General features: G+C 46.8%; 1 protein-coding gene across 1 annotated transcript in view; it reads left to right on the top strand.

The window, feature by feature from the left end:
- Positions 1-18,851, top strand: part of VPS53 (VPS53 subunit of GARP complex) — a 158,434-nt gene that overhangs the window by 55,352 nt on the left and 84,231 nt on the right. The window contains exons 8-10 of the mRNA XM_056126892.1: positions 9,767-9,845; positions 14,026-14,169; positions 14,855-14,997. Of these exons, the coding sequence (XP_055982867.1) occupies positions 9,767-9,845; positions 14,026-14,169; positions 14,855-14,997 (366 nt within the window). The remainder of the gene's footprint in view (positions 1-9,766; positions 9,846-14,025; positions 14,170-14,854; positions 14,998-18,851) is intronic.

Here is an 18,851-nt window from a genome sequence, read left to right as displayed (position 1 = left end):
GGGTTGGGAGGGATACTGGGATCCGTGGTGGTGGGAAATGGGCACTGGTGGAGAGATGGGTATTAGATCATAGTATAATTGAAACCCAAGCACAAAAATTTGTAAGTTTACAACTGTACCTCATGGTGTCTCACTAATAAAAATAAAAAACAAACAAACAAAAACCCCAGCTCTTTTGCCCATGTATATTAAGCTGCTCAGTGGAACAGCTTTGTTCTGCCTTGAACAACGTAAGCAGGAAAGACCTTCCAGGGACTGGAGAATCTGTTGGTGCACTCTGATGGTTGGCAAGTTTATGGGTTGCTTTAGAAGCAACCTTTTAGGAAATCTTGGATGAACCAGGGAAATCTTTTGTCTGGCACTTATGGTTGCCTGTTAATGATATAAAGTTAATTTTATTGTTTAAATTAACTTACTTTAGCTTGATTCTCTCTCTCACTCTCTCTCTCTCTCTCCTTTTTTTTGGGGGGGGAGTCACACCTGGCAATGCTCAAGGGTTATTCCTGGCTTTGCACTCAGAAATTATTCCTGGCAGTGCTGGGGAACCATATGGGATACTAGGGATCAAACCCATGTCTGCCATGTGCAAGGCAAACACCCTGTCTGCTGTACTATTGCTCTGGCCCCTCCTTTTTTTGTTTTGTTTTGTTTTGTTGTTCTTTGTCAAGATCATGAACGATCGGTTTGAGGCCCTCCATGTTCCCGGAGCGAAGAGATGCCATTGGGCTACACTAGCACGCGACAGGGACAAATGGAGACGTTACTGGCGCCCGCTCGAGCAAATCGACGACTAACGGGAAGTTAAGTGATTAAGTGATTAAGTGATTGTTGTTACACCTGGCAGTGCTCAGGACTGACTCCTGGCGTTGAGCGCAGGGATCACTCTTAGCAGGTTCAGAGAACCATATGGGGTGCTGGGGATTGAACCCAGGTTGACTGTGTGCAAGGCAAGTGCCCTGCTACTGCTCTGGCCCTTTTGCTAGATTTCTCTTTTATTTTGGAAATATTTGAGGGTTTTTTTTTTGTGGGGAGTGGGGCAGGCAGTATATGCAGTGATGTTCAGGGGTTACTCCTGGCTCTGCGCTCAGAAATTACTTTTGGCCTTGCTCAGGGTACCATACGGGATCCAGAGGATCACACCTGGGTTGGACGTGTGCAAGACAAATACTCTACCCACTGTACTATCGCTCTAGCCCATCTTTTAAAATAATTATTTAAAAATAATTATTGTTTTGGTTTTGGAGTCACAGTTGGTGGGGGTCAGGGTTTACTCCTGGTTCTGCTTAAGGATCACTCCTGGCGGTACTCAGGGGACCGTATATAGTTCCACAGATTGAACTTGTGACAGCCGTGTATAAGACAAGTGCTTTGACCCCTGTGCTATCTCTCCGGTCTCATATACATTTTGAGGGGGAAATCAGAAATTTTACCAAGACATATTTGTTTTGTTTGTATTTGAGTGATACCTGGCAGGGCCAGGGTCTAGGCCTGGCATAGTATCTGGAGGGCAGTGGGGTGCTGGGGATCAAGCCTGTGCTCTGGCATTGAGAGCATGTGTTCCAACCTGTTGAACTATCTACCTGGGCCCCTTCTTTGGTTTTGTTTTGCTTTTTTGCGTTTAGGCCAAACCTGGCAGTGCTTGTAGCTCCTTCCAGCCCGGCAGGTTGCACTCCACTGAGAGCAAACCCAGCCTCTCCCGCCGCCGAGCTTCCTTCTCTCTTTCTTGCGTTCATAAAGCTCTTTGTCTGCTCTCTTGGCCACTTCGCGTCCCCAGTGCGATATGGCGATCAGCCAGCTCCAAGTGTGAAGGGGCAGGAAAGGGCGAGGGGAAGGGCGGTGGTTTCCCCAGCATCTGCCAAGCTCTCTGCTGACATTCCTTCATCACTCCTTGGCATTTCCACTCTTCGATGGCACACTGACACTTGCCGTGGCCTGCCCTTCCTGTCCTGGATCTTTAAAAATAAAGTAATGAGAAAAGGTTTTAATAAAAAAAAAAAATCCAAGCTCTGGCAAGAAGAGAATTGGTATTCTGGGGAGTGGTGAGGATTCCCTGGTAGGCAGGATGGAAGCAGATGATCACTGCCAAAAATGAGGAGCATGGGTACCTGGGGCAACTTCCAGGGAGAGGTGGGGTCCACATCCTACCCTGAACTCCCAGCCCAGTAGCGCCCCTGGGTCTGAGCACCCCAGTGGTGGCTGACACTTGACCAGCACGGCTGCCCGAGGGCCCTGCACCTCCAGTGTCAGCTCCTTTTGGAGACGTGTCTGCGGGACACTCGACCACATAGCCAGCCTACTTCTCCCCCTTGCAGGCTGAGCCATATGCAGTGGACTCAGTCACATACCCAGCCTGCCCCTCCCTCTTAACAAGCGTAGCAAGCATATTTCCAGGCAGAGCAACAGGGACCCGACATCAAAAAAAGTGCATCGCTTCAGAGTCACCAAACAGGGCCCAGGCATCTGGTTCAGGGGTATAGCACCTGCCTTGCACACAGGAGGCCTCCAATGCCATCCACAGCACCACACCACACTGTTGGTGTAGCAGCCACAACTGCTGAACTGTGCAAATGCTTAGCTCAAGTGGACTAGCGTGGTAGCCACAACGAGACAGCCCCCAGACATCTCAGCGACAAAGAGAAGGGGGTGAGGGTATCACCAAACATGAGAAGGATGCTAACACGAGAAGTAAGAGAGTTACTTAGAGGACAAAGTAAAGGAACAGGCAGTTCAGAGCTTTAAGACACACCTCAGGGGCCAGAGTGATAGTACAGCAGGTAGGGTGCTTGCCTTGCATGCAGCCAACTCAGGTCTATTCCCCAGCACCCCACAGGGTCCCCTGAGCACTGCCAAGAGTGATCCCTGAGCACAAAGCCAGGAGACAGCCCTGGGCACCACCGGGTGTGGACTAAAATTTTAAAAAAAAGAAAAGGAAGAAAAAGACAGACAGAAAGAAAGAAAGGAAGGAAGGAAGGAAGGAAGGAAGGAAGGAAGGAAGGAAAAGAAAGAAAGAAAGAAAGAAAGAAAGAAAGAAAGAAAGAAAGAAAGAACATCACAACAAAATGCCTAATTTATATTACCTAAGAGATTTAAGAAATTGCTCGAGCGGGCCCAGTAACGTCTCCATTGGAGACTTTGTTGTTACTGTGTCTGGCATATCGAATACTCTCGGTAGCTTGCCGGGCTCTCCGAAGCTTGCCCATGAAAAAAAGAATCAACTAGACATCTGGATATTGCATATTAAATCGTCTAATTTATCTAATTAGTAAATTACCTATTTTACCTTAATATAGAAAGATAGCAAAAAGAACAAGGCCATAAAAGTAGACTATCCAAATAAAAACTCATCATTTTTTAACCCTTGGCACCACAAAATAAAAACAAATAGAAGAAGAGAGTCAAGTGAGGGGCCAGCAAGTGTCCAGGGCGATATGCACGTCCCTTACATACAGCTGACCCTGATTGGGTCCCCAGGACCATGTGGTCCCTCCACGAGTTGCTGGGGGCAGCCCTGGAGGGCCCTGAGCCCTGCCTGGATAATCCACACTCTCAGAGTCAAGGGCAATGAGGCAGTGGCATCTTCCTCTGCCCTCACGCTAGTCCAGAATTCATCTGCTTTTCCTGTTCATTCGTTTTCTTCACTTACCTGCTAGATATTTACTCTGTAGCATCCTAGTCCCTGTGTTGGGGTCATGAAGGCACAATGGTAAGAAATACCTTCCCCGTCTGCCCCTAAGGGGTTCACCATGTTTGGGTACAAAAGACAGACACGAATAGAAACCGATCACCACCAGCGTGTAAGCAGATCCTAGCAGGGTCTCCGAAGAGGGGTGGACAGAGTCCAGCTTCAGGGCTGAGGCTTGGAGTCAGGGAAGAGTTCAGTTTTAATCTGATCTTTGAAGAGTGAGTCAGATCCAGCCCTCGAGACAAAGAGGGGGAGGGAAACGGAAGAGGGAACATTTCCACGCCACGCTTAGAAGGCGTGGGGGTAGAAAGGTGTTCCTTCCTCTAGGTAAAGGTAAAGGCCCTCCCGTTGATCGTCGATTTGCTCGAGCGGGCCCAGTAACGTCTCCATTGGAGACTTTGTTGTTACTGTGTCTGGCATATCGAATACTCTCGGTAGCTTGCCGGGCTCTCCGAGAGGGGCGGAGGAATCGAACTCGGGTCGGCCATGTTGGCCGCTTGTAAGGCGAACGCCCTACCCGCTGTGCTATCGCTCCAGCCCAACTTCCTCTAGTTGTCTTTTTTTTTTTCCTTTTTGGGTCACACCCGGCGATGCACAAGGGTTACTCCTGGCTCATGCACTCAGGAATTACTTCTGGCAGTGCTCGGGGGACCATATGGGATGCTGGGAATTGAACCCGGGTCGGCTGCGTGCAAGGCAAACGCCCTATTCACTGTGCTACAGCTCCAGCCCCTAGTTGTCTTTTTTGTGGGCCGCACATGCTGTTGATGTCGAGCCACAGGGCCAGGCCTGGTGGTTCTCGAGAGACCATGTGATCAAACTCTCATTTCTGCACATGTCATCAGCATGCATCTGCTGCGTGAGCTATCTTCCTGACCCCGAAAGGCTTCCCTTAATAGGTAGCAAGGGTTCAATTTGATATGCCTTGCTAAATCATATTGTCTTTCCTTTTTTTTTTTTTTTTTTGTGGTTTGCGGCCATACCTAGTGAGGCTCAGGGGCTGCTCCAGCTTGGTGCTAGGGGTAACTCCTGGTGATGTTCAGGGGACCATGTGGTGCCGAGGATGGAACCTGGACTCCCTGCTTGAAAAACATGTGCTCCAGCCCTTTGAATCACCCCCTGCCCCCAGACGCCCAGCAAAAGATTTGGACTTGGTTTTATTTGGGGGCCACACCCAATGGTGTTCAGGGCTTACTCGTGACTGTGCACTAAACTCACTCTGGGAAGAGCTGGAGAGACCGTGTGAGTTGGTGGGGATTGAACCCAGCCAGCTGTGTGCCAAGCAAGCTCCTTGCCTGCTGTACTGTCGGTCCAGCCCCCTAATGAAAGATTTCAACCTAGAAGAGGACTGAATGATTTTATTTGTAGCTTCGAAAGGCTGAGAGATAATAAGTACAAGAGACCAGAAGTTGCGACTGTTTCCTGGAACAGAACAGATGCTGACCTTACCAAGGTGGTGACCTCAAAGCCAGGAAATGGGCTGGGGAGCCGGTTCCCACCAGCTGTGTGGGATGGGCTTTGCCGTTGATGGCAACAACATGGCAGCACGGCAGATGGTGCAGAGAACAGTAGTGGAGGCCAACCCGGAGTGTGCCCTCGCGAGACTTTGCCTTGTAACATTTTTTTCCAAGGAGGCGGTGTTTAGGTGCTACTCCTGGCCCGGTGCTCGGGCTCACTCTTAGAAGTGTGCAGGGGGGACAAGGCAGTGCAGGGGGTGTGGAACCTGGGACTCCCCCAGCCCTTTGAGCGTCTCTGCAGCCCTTCCTCTCTACCAGTATGTTTCTCTGCTCTGGACATTACCACGTAGGGCTCTGCTGCAAAGCACAGGAGGAATTACTTTCAGTTCATTTCACAACGTCCCGTTGCAAAATTTTGTGTCAGTTAATCAGCATCTGTACTACTTGGGGGACACTGAAAACGCACGAGAACAAACCTTGTTTTCAGGGCTTGACTACAATTGTTTTTCAAGAGGTAGTAAAAGTTTGAGGAAAGTCCAGATTCTTTATTTTTAGCATCATTTCTGATGAATTTTCCTCCCGTCTGTTTACATAGCCATGGTGGGACCATCTGGAAATGATAGAAATGACTGTTTGTTTGCGGGGAGGGGGAGGCCGGAGCGTCCCACCCGCTGCAGTGCTTCGTTTTCTCGCGTTTCATAGCTTTGCTCTCTATAAATTGCCAAAGCCCCTCCAAGAGGTTGTGTTCTCAGGTCTTTCAGATCTGCCTGGATCTTTGAAATATGAAGTTCACAGACCTTTATTTGAATATGGCAGTTTCTTCCAACTGCCCTTCTGGAAAATGTTTAAATGTTTAATGTAGCATTGAAGGAAAGATTTCCCCCACCTTAATATCTTTACATTTCAAATCCTCCTGGCTTAAGGAGATCCATGAAAGCAAATGTTTCTGGTGATCAGTCAGTATTTCCTGAGAAAGAATAGAAGATTCCTGCATCCTCTTGATACTCATGAAACCCTTGAAGGAAAATATCTCTTTCAGGGCTATTTCCAACGTCTTACACATGAGAGATACTTGGCAGGTGGTGGGGGCCTCGTGGTGAAGTGATAAAACATTCTCAAGGAGGTCATAAAGAGACTGACAGACTGGAGAGAGGACTCAGCAGGGTGGAAGGGGTGCTTTGCATATGGGGGACTCAGTTTGACCCCCAGCACCGCACACTCCTCTGTGTATGACCAGTAGCTAACCCAGCGCACAGAACCTGGAGCACCACTGGTTATGTCCCAGCTGAACCCCATGCCCCCCAAATTTCAAGTTCAAGGAGCTTTTTTATTGTTTGTTTGGGGGAGTTTGGGGCCACACCCAGCTAGGCTTATTCCTGACCCTGTGTTCAGGGACCACTCCTGGCTGAGCTCAGGGTCCAGTTGACTGTGCCAGGGATAAACCCTGGTTGGTGCGTGCACGGCAGCCACACAACCTTCTGGCCCCACAAACACAAGTTTTCAAAGTATAGGGTTGTACTTGATCCCCAAAGCATCCCACTGAGTCATTGGATTGGGATTTCTCTATTCAAACCTCTCTGAAGATGAAGTTTTTAACCAATCCTATTAATCATTCTGTATAATATGGACTCTGTATTTAGGCGGTCATCTTACTGTGAACTGTTTTTCCAGCCCCTTATGAAAGACTATGAAAAAGTGAGGCTGTAGATGTGGATATATTGGGGGAGGGGCAGGGTTCACTCCTGCCCAGGAGGTCCAGGGACCCTTCTGGCAATTCTCAGCTAACCAAGGCCAGTGGTTCAGTGCAGATGCCCGAGGATGTGATGATGCTCAGGCTCTCTGGTGCTGGGAATTAACTGGGCCACCCTGACTGCACTCGGCGATGCTCGCGGGATGTGTGCCAGGGTAAGAGCCTGGATCAGGGCATGCCTAATTGCTATCTAACACTACCTTTTGGCCTCCGATGCTGGATTCTTTTACATGTGGGTTTCTTTTTTTTCTTTCACGCATTCTGTTTAGGCAACCAGAAATAAAAGACATATTCACATCTCATCTGGCAGTGCGTGGCAGCACGGTTACGTTTATAGATGTCATCATTAAAAGAAAATAGGGAAACCAGGCGTTCTTTCATCTGAGTCGCCAACAGACATCTCAGAAACCACACCTGAAAACATTTCTGTGCAGAAGCTCATCCTTCTGCTCCAGTGTTCGTCACACATCAGACTTGCATTCAGCTGTAAGGAAGGAGGCTGTTGCCAGCCATCGTTGTCAGAAGGGTTTTAGCAGAGAGTCAGCTCTGAGACACCCCTGAGAGGTGTCCTGCCAGGCCGCCAGCCCCACCTGTTGAATTCATAGCTCTTTTTTTTTTTCTTGAGGAGGGGCACACGTGATGATGCTCAGGGCTTACTCCTGGCTCTGTGCTCAGGAATTACTCCTGGCAGTTCTTGGGGGACCATATGGGATGCCAGGGGTCAACCCTGGGTTGGCTACGTGCAAGGCAAACGCCCTCCCCGCTGCACTATTGCTCCATGCCCCAGCTCACTTCTCCTTCTTAGCTGTGACCACGTAGGGAAAGAGACTTAATTACGATAACACAGAGTTCACCAAAGTCTGATCATGAGGAGAGGTTACCTTGAAAATGGATTGAAGACAGAAGAGGGTCAGCAAATCATGACCTGGTACTTTCTCCTCTTCTGCATTCTGCAAGTACCCGGAGTTATCATTGGTGCCAGTTTTCTTTTCAGGCACCTCAGTTTCAAATCCAGCAAGAACATGAAGCCAGTGGGTGGTAGACTGGGAGGGGTCAGAGGGGGAGAGCTGGAACCATCAGTTTCTCTGAGATGTTCTCGAGCACTGAGGACAGGCATGTGGCTGCCCCTTGACGGGGTGGGCAGTCCCTCCGGGAATTTCCTTGTGACTTAGAAGGAGCCAATGCTTTCTGGGCACTGCCAGAGGCAGGTAGGAATAGAGGGTCCTACAGCTCTGGAAGTTTCTGTCTTGGGACCTAGCACCAAGGGAAGAGTCTGCCTTGCCCATGGTGTGGAATCTTAAACTTCAGAAGTTTGATTTCAGGAAGTTTTCTCTCCTGTCAATGCTCTCACTCAAGGACTGTTTCCTAGGGTCCACTGGGTAACTATTTGGATCCTCCTGATTCTGACTCGGGATAGGACTGGGGCTGGGTGGGGGGTGAGGAGGGAGTGTTACTCAGGGAATAGCCTTATCTCCCTCATTTCTAGCCCCATGAAATCTGACTAAAGAGCATGCAAGTCTACCTACAAAAGTGGTTTCAAACGTTTTGAAGATGGTGGAAAAACCCTGGAAAGTATTTGGAGTAACGCATAATTATAACTGTGCCACAGGATAAAAACAGACTGGTTTGGGTCCTGCCTATCCCCTCATTTAAAAGAATCTTAGTAGGACGCCAGGGACTTCCCGGTAGCCAAAGAAATTGTGGTTTTGAGCTAGTCACTATTTCTAGAAACTTCATAAAGTTAATTCAAAGTAACAGGGTGGAGTCGGAGAGGAAGAACACACTTTATAAGTGCTTTTAGCAAAGCCCCGAGCAGTCTCGTCCCGTCCAGCCTGACTCCGCCCCAGCTCTGCTTGGCCAGCTGCTGCCCGGCACCTACCACGTCCACACGCCTGGCAGAGGCGCTGTTGTTGCAGGAGCACTGACTCGCTGTCCCTTCTCGTCCCAGCTGCCGCTACTTGCTCCTCGTCAGCTTGGGCTGGAGACTTTCTCGAGTTCCTCATAATCAGACAAGCCGCTGTGTTACCTACTACCTTCTCCCCGCTCCCTGGCCCCCACCCCCAATTCTTGCATGTTTTCACCGTGACTCAGTCTTCATCGTTTCTGAGTGTGCTTCAACCCTCATCCAGGGGCCATCCCTCTCACCTAGCAGTTCATTTCATCATGTGAATCTTTCTCGTTTTACTTTAGAAAATCTCTTTGTTCTTTGCTCAAATTGATGGTCCTGGTGTTGGTTTCTGGGTTCAAAAAAAACCTCTGGGGGCTGGAGCAATAGCACAGTGGGTAGGGTATTTGCCTTGCACGCAGCCGACCCGGGTTCGATTCCCAGCATTCATATTGTCCCCTGAGCACTGCCAGGAGTAATTCCTGAGTGCAGAGCCAGGAGTAACCCCTGAGCATCACCGGGTGTGACCCAAAAAGCAAAAAAAACAAAAAAACAAAAAAAAAAAACAAAAAAACCCTCTGAGGCTGAATGGAGCCCTTGTCCCAGTTTATACCCCAAGAAGCAAGAGAACCAAAGTGGTCCAAAATGGATTTGGAACCCACTTGAGTTGGATATCATGATATAGGCATTTCCCCACAGCATAAACTCCTCAAATGACATTTTGTAAAGATGAATCTATGCTCCCTTACGACAGGTGAGAGATGAGTTAAATAACTCTGGGATGTAGAAAATTCCATTGTGAAGAGACTTCAGGTGCTTGGGTCATGCTCATCTGCCGTGTAGTATGAAGCCTCTCTTACTGAACCATCTTTCTCTCCTCCTTTGATTCTCTCTAAGGATCTCGACACTCCTGACCCCCTTGGATCCTTGCATCATTACTTACAGTATTCTTAAATTATGCCTACCAATGACATACTCTCTTTTTGCTGCAGAGTGAAGGTTGCCCAGACTGAGTTAGGACAACAGATCCTGGCTGATTTTGAAGAAGCATTTCCTTCCCAGGGGACCAAGGTATTGTCTGGCATTTTTTTCTCTAGTCTTTGGATCTAAAAAATGTTTTGCCTATTTTTGGCAGTTTCTCACTCACTATAGTTACAGCTTGCTTATCATTCCAAAAGTGTGTGTTCGCAAGTTGTAAGTCTGTTTGTCAAAGGTGTTTGTCAAAGTAAAGAAGACCAACCTTGAGTTTAAATATCTCAAAGCCATGTGGAATCCTCATCTATGTGTTCTTCCAGCCTCAGCGAGTAAGGATTTGTTTGGGTTTAATTTAATGTGTGTCAAACCCAATATCTTGTCTATCCAATAAATTCCTTTTTTTCTCAAGGCTGTGTTAAAAAAAAAAAAAAATTCTTCCCCTCCAGCTGCAGTGTTTTTTTAGGATTGTTACATAACTTACTGGTTTCAGTTTGGTGTAAAGACAGCTGGGAGGGGCGGCCATGGGCTTATGTAACCCGGGGATGACATGGTTCAGCCGCTCACTTTTAATGCTCAGAGTCCTGTTCTTTGGGGTTAGCCCCCATCGCTCCCCCTGCTGCCACAGCTAATGGTGCTGTGTCTGCAGAGCGCATACTGTGCCCCTGCTGAGCTGGTGGTTTCCCCTTCTCAGGCCACACACATGGCCCCACTATGCTATCCTGGTGTGGGGGCAGCTGCTACAGCTCCATCCTTCACATTGGAGCCGACATCACGCTCTGCATGCGCCAAGGACGAAGGACCCTCACCGGCCCTTTTCCCTTTGTCCTGAGCTATTTCACGAGAGAGAATTGCTCGGGACCCAAACGATCCGAAGCATACACAGGCAAACAGCGTTCTTCTCTGCGCTCGGTGGGTGGAGACGGGGGTGGGGGGGGATATATGTTCATTAACTAGGCTGTACTGTGTTTCCTGGATCAGCTCTATAATTCAGTAGCGGGAAACATCTTAATCATTTTCTCTTTGTGCTCCAGAAAAGAAACCGAGGAAGTAGGTGGGGGACCTGCCCGGTGTGGCCGGTGCTTTCTGGGGGGACCCGCTCCTCGTTTGGAAGCCCGTGTGTCTTCCTGCTGTCTTCTAGGAATCAGATATCTTATTTGGAAAGCTTGTTCCCGGGAGGACCTCGGATTCCGTGTTCCTTTGACAGAACTGTGGGGAGCGGATGTTGGAAAGCCAATCTGTAAAAAAGGGATTGTAAGACATTCACACATCATAAAGCCCTAGACTTCTCGTAGTCCAAGGTCTGAATTACCTGCTGCTCTGTCAAGAACTCTCAGGAAGATGTGAATGAAGCCTCTATTCTCTAGGACCAACTACCCTGTCTTTTTTTTTTTTTTTTTTTTTTTTTTTTTTTGCTTTTTGGGTCATTCCTGCCTCTGCGTTCAGGAATTACTCCCAGCAGTGCTTAGGGGACCATATGGGATACTGGAGATTGAACGCAGGTCAGCAGTATGCACGGCAAACTCCCTACCCACTGTACTATTGCTCCAGTCCTCTCCCCCTCCATTTTTTTTTTTAATTCTTTTCTCTGCTCTTAGCAGGCAGCAACACTAAAATGTTTTTCTTTTGCAACTCATTTCCCTCTGACAGGGTGACTTAATGTTCTTTGAATGAGTTTTCGCATTTCCTTTTAAATTCTATGGGCTTTCCTCATTTATTTATATTTTATATTTATAAAATTGTTCACAGTATTTGGTTACATTTGATATTCGAACACCAATCCCACCACCATTATATCTTCTCATCACCATATTTTCATCCTGAACCTCAAACCCTGCCCCCCTAAGCAAAACCAAAATAATTTCTCTTATATTGCTCGCTATGAATCACTTGTATCACTTGTATTACTTGTCCTCCCGTTGTTCATCGATTTGCTCGAGCAGGTTCCAGTAATGTCTCCATTCGTCCCAGCCCTGAGATTTCAGCAGCCTCTCCTTACTCGTCCTTCCCAACGCTGCTGCATTGGGGGTTCTTTCAGGGTCAGGGGATCTGCTAAAAATAAGACTGAAAAAAAGGTTTCTTAGAGGAAAGTAGGTGAAGATTGTTGTATTCCACCCAGGAGTCATTAAGCCCTTCTATCAGAGATTAGTAACATGTTGTTAAAGGTTGAGCCTTGTGTGCAAACATGTATTTATATAAACATATTACCCCCTAAGATTGGTTGCTTTCCCAATCAACTATCGTGTGCTGCTCTTAGTATATTGGTGTTGTAAAGTATGAGATGTTGTGTGGCCATGCGGTCCAGGAATAGATTCACTCGTAGGTGAGGCTCGTCCAAGCACGCGGAGAGCGGTCATGAGAATGGTGGCTGTTGAGTTCTGGAGGTTGTAGGCTGCTGGGGCTGGCTCTGTTGGGGCAGGGAGGGGACTCCCCGGCCCACTCTGGGTTGACTATGGGCTTTTCTTAAAGGCCTTGAATCAATAGTCTTGTTTCACTATAATGGAAATCAAGATATTAAAAAATTATCAAAAGCATGAGCTCTCAGCCCTTGTGCGCGGTATCTCTCCAGCTCTTTAAGCTTCACTGTTTCTCTATCCCTACCTCTTCCCTCTCCCCGTCTCTCTCTCTCTCTTTCTTTCTTCCTTCCTTTCTTTCTTTCTTTCTTTCTTTCTGTTTTTGGGCCACACCTGGCATTGCTCAGGGCTTACTCCTGGCTCTGTGCTCAGGGATCACTCCTACTGGGGCTCAGGGGAACATATGGAGTTCTGGATATTGACCCCTGGGTTAGGTATGTGTTAGGTAAGGGCCTTACCTGCTGTACTATCTCTCTAGTCTCTGAAGTCCTTTTCTTTATTTTTCCCTGGTTTTTGGCTCACACCCATCAATACTTAGGGGTTTATTCCTGGCTCTGCACTCAGGAATCACTCCAGATAGTCTCAAGGGACAGACCATAATGGACACTGAGGATTCAACCTAGGCCGGCTGTGTCCAAGGCAAACACCCTACCCACTATACTACCACTCTGGCCCCGAAGTTGTTTTCTTAAGGGAAAAACTTGAAACCTCTGACCAGAGAGTTTGTGGCTTCTGTGACTTCGTTGTCAGATCAGTCCATTATTATTATCTTAAGTCCATTATTATTATCTTAACAAAATAATTTAAACCTTTTTATTAATTGGTGATATACAGTACTTTGGGTCAATGGTTATCATGACAGTGTTGATTCTTCCAGCCCATGAACAGGAAATATCTTTGCATTTCCTTGTTTTAATCTTTTCTTGTCCTCTTCTTTTTTCTTAGCAACAGTTTAGTTTTTACCGTGTAAGTCTTTTACCGCCCTTGTTACGTTGATTCCTAGGTATTTGAGATTTTGGAGTACTATTTTGAAAGAGATAGTCTTCTTATTTTCTTTTTCTTCTTGTTTATTATTTGCAGACAGGAGTGCCATGGATTTGAGGGGGGAGGGATGTTACATTTGCACCTTCTACCTTACTGTATTTATTGGCTTATTATTTCTAAGAGTTTTTTGGTGGAATCTTTAAGGTTTTCAGTGCGTAGTATCATGTTGGCAAATAGTGATTGTTTGTAAAGCCCATTATTTTTTAGATGAGGTAACTGTGCCGAAGCTATGTGGCAATTTCACTACACCCGGAGTAGACCCCAAGTATTCTTTTAACTCCAACCCACTCAGCCGATCATTTTCATTCAGTGATATACCATAAAGAATAATTCTGCAAGATTGACTTGGTTTCAATCATAGCAAAAGTCTCCCCACTGTGGGTGGTGCCCTCCCATGTCACAGTGTTCCATCCTTAGCTTTTCCAAACGGTTGATGTGGACAAACAAGCCTGTTCTTCAGGAACCTGCTTTGAGGTTCTGTGTCACCACATCATTTGGCACTGTAAGAAAAGGAATTTGAGGTTGCAGTCAGGAGAAAATGCCAATGTGGAAAGATGGGTGTCTTTCCGACCTTCAGGACTCATCTGCAAAGTAGGTTCAGTTTTCATACTCAGAATACAAAATTCCCTATGATCACTGCAGGCTCCCTTTTGCCAAAAAATCCCATCCCCAATTCACAAAGTATCTTTTATACTATCCACTGCAATATAGTCTGATGATACTTTCACGGTGGACTGAGTAAAATACACATCCAGAGAAGAAGGCAGCCAGGGGAGGGGAGCAATCAGAACGTCAAGAGGAGAACAAGAAGCAGCTGTCGGAAGCCGAGAGGCTCCCAGGCTTTTTTTGGCTTCTCACCTGCATGTTGTCTGTTCTGCCAGAGGCCAGGAGGACCCAGCAATGTCCTGCGAGATGCATGCCTGGTTGCGAATATTCTGGACCCCCGAATCAAACAGGAGATCATCAAAAAGTTCATAAAACAGCATCTTTCGGAGTATTTAGTACTTTTTCAAGAAAATCAAGATGTGAGTATAGACCAAATGAGGACCAGAAGTTAAATTAGAATTGTATTAAAAATGCATGCTTGGGGCATATAGTGGGGAGGGAGCTTGCCTTCCTTGTATGCGGCCAACCCGGGTTTGATCCCCGTATCCCACATGGTCCCCTGAGCACTGCTGAGTATGCAGCTCCCCCTGGACAGAGCTCAGGCTTTCAGGTCTACTGATGATACTTTATTAGTATCATTGCTTTAAGGTAATATTTCAATTAGTATTTGAAGTGTTAATTTTTTGAATAGTAAGAGTATTGTGTATTTTAAAGTAGTATCACTGTCTTTAAGTAATAAAGTATTGTTGAACTTTGTATCCTCGGGGCTCACAGCACAGTTCACTGGTTCTTAAGGGATGGAGTCACTTGCCCTTTGAAGAAATTAATGAAAGCTATTGCTCTTCTCCACAGAAAACTACACCAATGCATAAAACTGTGCATAGTTTCAGAAAATTTGTGGTTTCTGGGAAGCCTGATCCTGGACTCCAGGTTCAGAACCTCTGGGTTAGGTTTTTAAGGTGGGAAAAAAATGTAGCCTAGACTCATTAAAACTGAGAAAGAGAGTGATTCACTGTATTTGTCCTAGTTTATTATTCTTGCTTGTTTCCCTAACCTGCTAAAACTGTTTCTAAGCTCTGAAGCACATTTTGTTTCCTGCCTCAGGTTGCCTGGCTGGACAAAATAGACAGACGCTATGCTTGGATCAAACGCCAGCTTGTGGACTATGAGGAGAAATATGGCCGAATGTTCCCATGTGAGTGGTACATGACCGAGAGGATTGCAGTAGAATTTTGCCATGTCACAAGGTAGATTCCAGTTCTGCATTACTTCTGATGTTCATTGAGATCGGTTGAAATGAATAGATTGATATAGGCCTCCCAGTCTCTAGGTGTTCCATGATGTCTTGTAAATTGAGTACCACTTCCTGGTCTAGTGAAAACACTTGATACCACACTCCTTTGATCCAGCTATCTCCCCCATCCTGCTCTCATTTTTAACTCCAGAACTTTCTCTTGGCCTCACTCTTGTTTTGAACACAAGATCTGCCTTCTTAGCATCAACTCTGGACTCATCAGCTAAGATTTCCCTGTGCTGCATTGCCCCTTAGTAACACTCAGGAAATGTTTGTTGAACAAATTTCCCATCCCTAATAAAGTGTTTCTAATCTTCGGATAGTTAATAATATTGGCATCTGAGTGATCTGCCTAGCATTTTAAAGACCATCTCCCACTCCAGCTGTTTTTGTTATTTATGAGTATAGCTCAGGTTCAGTCTGTTTTGTTTTGTTTCATTTTTAATTTTATTTTGGGCCACACTCAACTGCGCTCAGGTATTACTCCTGGTTCTCTGCTCAGGGATCACACCTGTTGGTGCTTTGGGTAGTTGTTTCCAAGGCAAATACCTTACCCTCTCTACTACCTGTCTGGCCCCACCAGCCAGTTGCTTTATATCAGAGAACTGAAGTCCAGGAAAGTTTGATCAGTGTATCTGTGCTAAAATTAGTGCCCAGATTTTTACTTGAGATATTATATGATAACTGTGGGTTTGTTAGTTTTATGTATCTTTCTCATACTACACAGTTACATTAAGTCCAAATTAATAGGGAAAAAAATTCCTTGTCTAAGCATAACTGAACTCCATAATTAATGGATGTTACATTTGGCCTATATTTGGTGATGTCTGGGGCTTCCTGTCTAACTTTTAAAACCACTTTATTTATATTCTCATACGCGCGCGCACACACACACACACACACACACACACACCCCTACCTCACACCTGCCACCCTACATTTGTTGGAATTTAAATTGGGATTGTACTGTATCTACAGATTAATTTTTGACTGAGTTATATCTTGTGAACACTGAGTCTTTAACAGCAGCTGTTTTTCCATTTTTTTGGAGGAGCTGCTACACCTGGCAGTGCTTCAGAACCACTCCTGGTTGTACTCGAGGGAACTGTGTAGACTGAGGGTAGAACCTGGGGTTCCCCCTTAAAGCATGCGCTCAGATCCGTCTCCACAGCCCCTTGACTGCCATTTTAAAAGTCTTTATTGCAGGGCTGGAACAATAGTACCGTTTAATCACCATTTAGTTCCACAAGTCTGCCAGAACTGATCCCTGAGTGCAAAGCCAGGAGTAACCGCTGAGCACTGCAGGATGTGGCCCAAAACACAAAAAATTACAAGAAAAAAGTCTTTTAATATTGCATCATTCTCTGTGTGAAACACACATTTCTGACAGATTTGTTTCTAGGTATTTAATGTTTCCTGGTGCTGTAGTATCTGATATCCTTTAAAACTTTAAAATTGTTGCTAGATAGAATATCTCTGTCTGTCCAGTTCTTGGGTCATGCCCAGTGGTACTCCAGGTCTACTCTCAGCTCTGTGCTTGGGGTCACTCCTGGCAGTGCTCAGGGGACCATGTGGTGCTGGGAATTAAACCCAGGCCCCTGCATGCACAGCATGTGCATTGGTCACTTGAGCTACTTCTCTAACCCAAAGTCTTTTTTTCTTAAAGTCACAGGGTACCGTCAAATTGAATGCTTAAGTCCATTATGATGGGGAGAGAAATGTCTTCAGAGATATTGGCAGATAGATTTTTTGATTTCCTTTTTTGGGTCTCCCATGCAGTGCCCAGCGGGTTCAGTGGGCCCTCCCAGAAGTTCTCAGCCAACCAGGATTGGCCGTTCAATGTGAGGGCAGGATGCGATGCTTTTATAACCTTGTGCCAGGGATCGTCCAGGCCACTCTGGCAGTGCTCAATGCCCCAAGGACCAGACCGTGTGAAGGTCAGGAGGCCTCCAGGACTACACCTGGAGATGCTTTGGGGAGTGTTTGGAGCTGTGGATCCAGCTGGAGTTGGCCACATATAAGGCCAACGTACTGTAACCCCTGCATTGACTCTCCAGCCTTGATTTAGGGGTTGTTTTTCAGCAGACTTTAGTTTTTAGAGCAGTTTCATGTTCACAGGGAGATTGAGAGGAAGATCCGGAGGTTCCCCCTTTACCTCTGGCCCGTGTGTGGCCTCCCTCATTATCAGCCTTCCCCAGCAGAGCGGAGACGTTTGTCCCAGTCAGTGACCCTTCATGGACACCTCATTATCACCGTAGGTTCCATCCAGGCTCACTCTGCATGTGGAGCGACTGTTGTTTCAAGAGTCACACATGCAGCCACAGATTTAGCATTGAGCCACAGGTCAGCTGTGGTTGTCGCTTGCGAAGTCCTGCTGAGCCAAGAAAGAGTGAGGTTTCCTTGAGAAACTGATTAGTGCTTCTCTCCGGCCTCCGGTTCAGTGGCTTGCAGACTCCGTCCCTGAAAACCGAAGCCCACCGGGGACGGGCTGGGCGCTCACGCCAGCGGACCTGCTATTGTTGTGTCGGCAAAGGGCCGTGCGGCTGCCAAGCTCTCATTGTTGGAATCTTGGCCGCAGTCCTACACATACATAATTCTCAAGTCAACCCGGAGGTTCTTGCTTAGACTGGGTCTTTTCTTTGCGTGGGAAGGTGATCGCCGCTCAGTACTTGCTTGGAATTCCCGTGTTGCTCCCCCCAAGCAGCTCACATTGTGACCCGCATTCCCAAATGAGTGGCACATGCGCTCCAAGGCACACACAGGTCGCGTTTCACCGAAGGATTCTGGTCTCTCGTCTGTTACCAGGGTTTCTGCTGTCTGATGGAAAGAAAGCATTACTGAGAGAGTATGTGATTTTTTTTTTCTGCCCGCGTTTCAAGGTATAGGTGGAATTTATTTCAAAATAATTTTTTTGTGTGATTTTGACAACATGGTTACAGTAGTGTTAACATTTATGGGTTTGGGTTATTTTTGGTTTTGTGTTTTGATTTTTAATGCACACTGGTGCTGCTCAGGGCTTACTCCTGACTCTGTGTTCAGGGACCGTTTCTGGTGGGCTTGAGGGGCCATATGGGGTGCTGGGGATTAAACCCAGCTCAGCCACAGGCAAGGCAAGTGCCTTACCCACTGTACTATCTTTCCAGCCCAACATTTATGGTTTTGATATGTGAAGTCACTGCCCCCTCCCAACCACCAAAATGCGCTCAACTCCCCACTGGCCTCTCTCTCTATTCTAGCCCCCCCTTCCTGCCCTCCCTGCCCTGTTCCCTCACCTCTTGGTAATCTCAGTTTTTTAATCCCACACCAAAGGTAAGTCATTGTTGAATACTGTCTGTTCCCTGGTTTGGTTTCTCTGTAAACCACACAGGAGCAAGATCACCCGGTATTTGTCAGAGAGATTGCTCCAGAATTCAGTGGTGTATAATTGAGGAAATGTTGTAGTCTGTAAGCTCTTTTCTGGTTCTCAGAGATGGAGCTCAAAGCCCTGTGTGTGTGCAGTTTAGGCTCTGACACTCCTGCCCCTCCTGGAAATAGGCATTTTATAAAGTGCACCAAGCAGATGCTTTCTGTATCTTACTCACAAACTGTTGGAACCAGAGATATGGTTCAAGTGGCAGAGTACATGCCTGGCAGGCTTGAGGTCCCAGCTTCAGTCCCTGTCACTGCCTGGTGACCACTGCTGGTGACTCTGGGACCCAAGCTGCCCCAGGTGTGGCCCACAGACAGTAAAATTTATTTTCATTATTGAAAGTTTTATGATTTTGTTTGTCTGTGGGCCACTTCCAGCCGTGCTCAGAGCTTATTCCT

Source organism: Sorex fumeus, unplaced genomic scaffold (assembly GCF_029834395.1).
Source record: "Sorex fumeus unplaced genomic scaffold, SorFum_2.1 ptg000063l, whole genome shotgun sequence".
Classification (NCBI taxonomy): Eukaryota; Metazoa; Chordata; class Mammalia; order Eulipotyphla; family Soricidae; genus Sorex; species Sorex fumeus.
The sequence above is the reverse complement of the archived record's forward strand: the minus strand, read 5'-3'. Positions and strand labels throughout refer to the sequence as shown.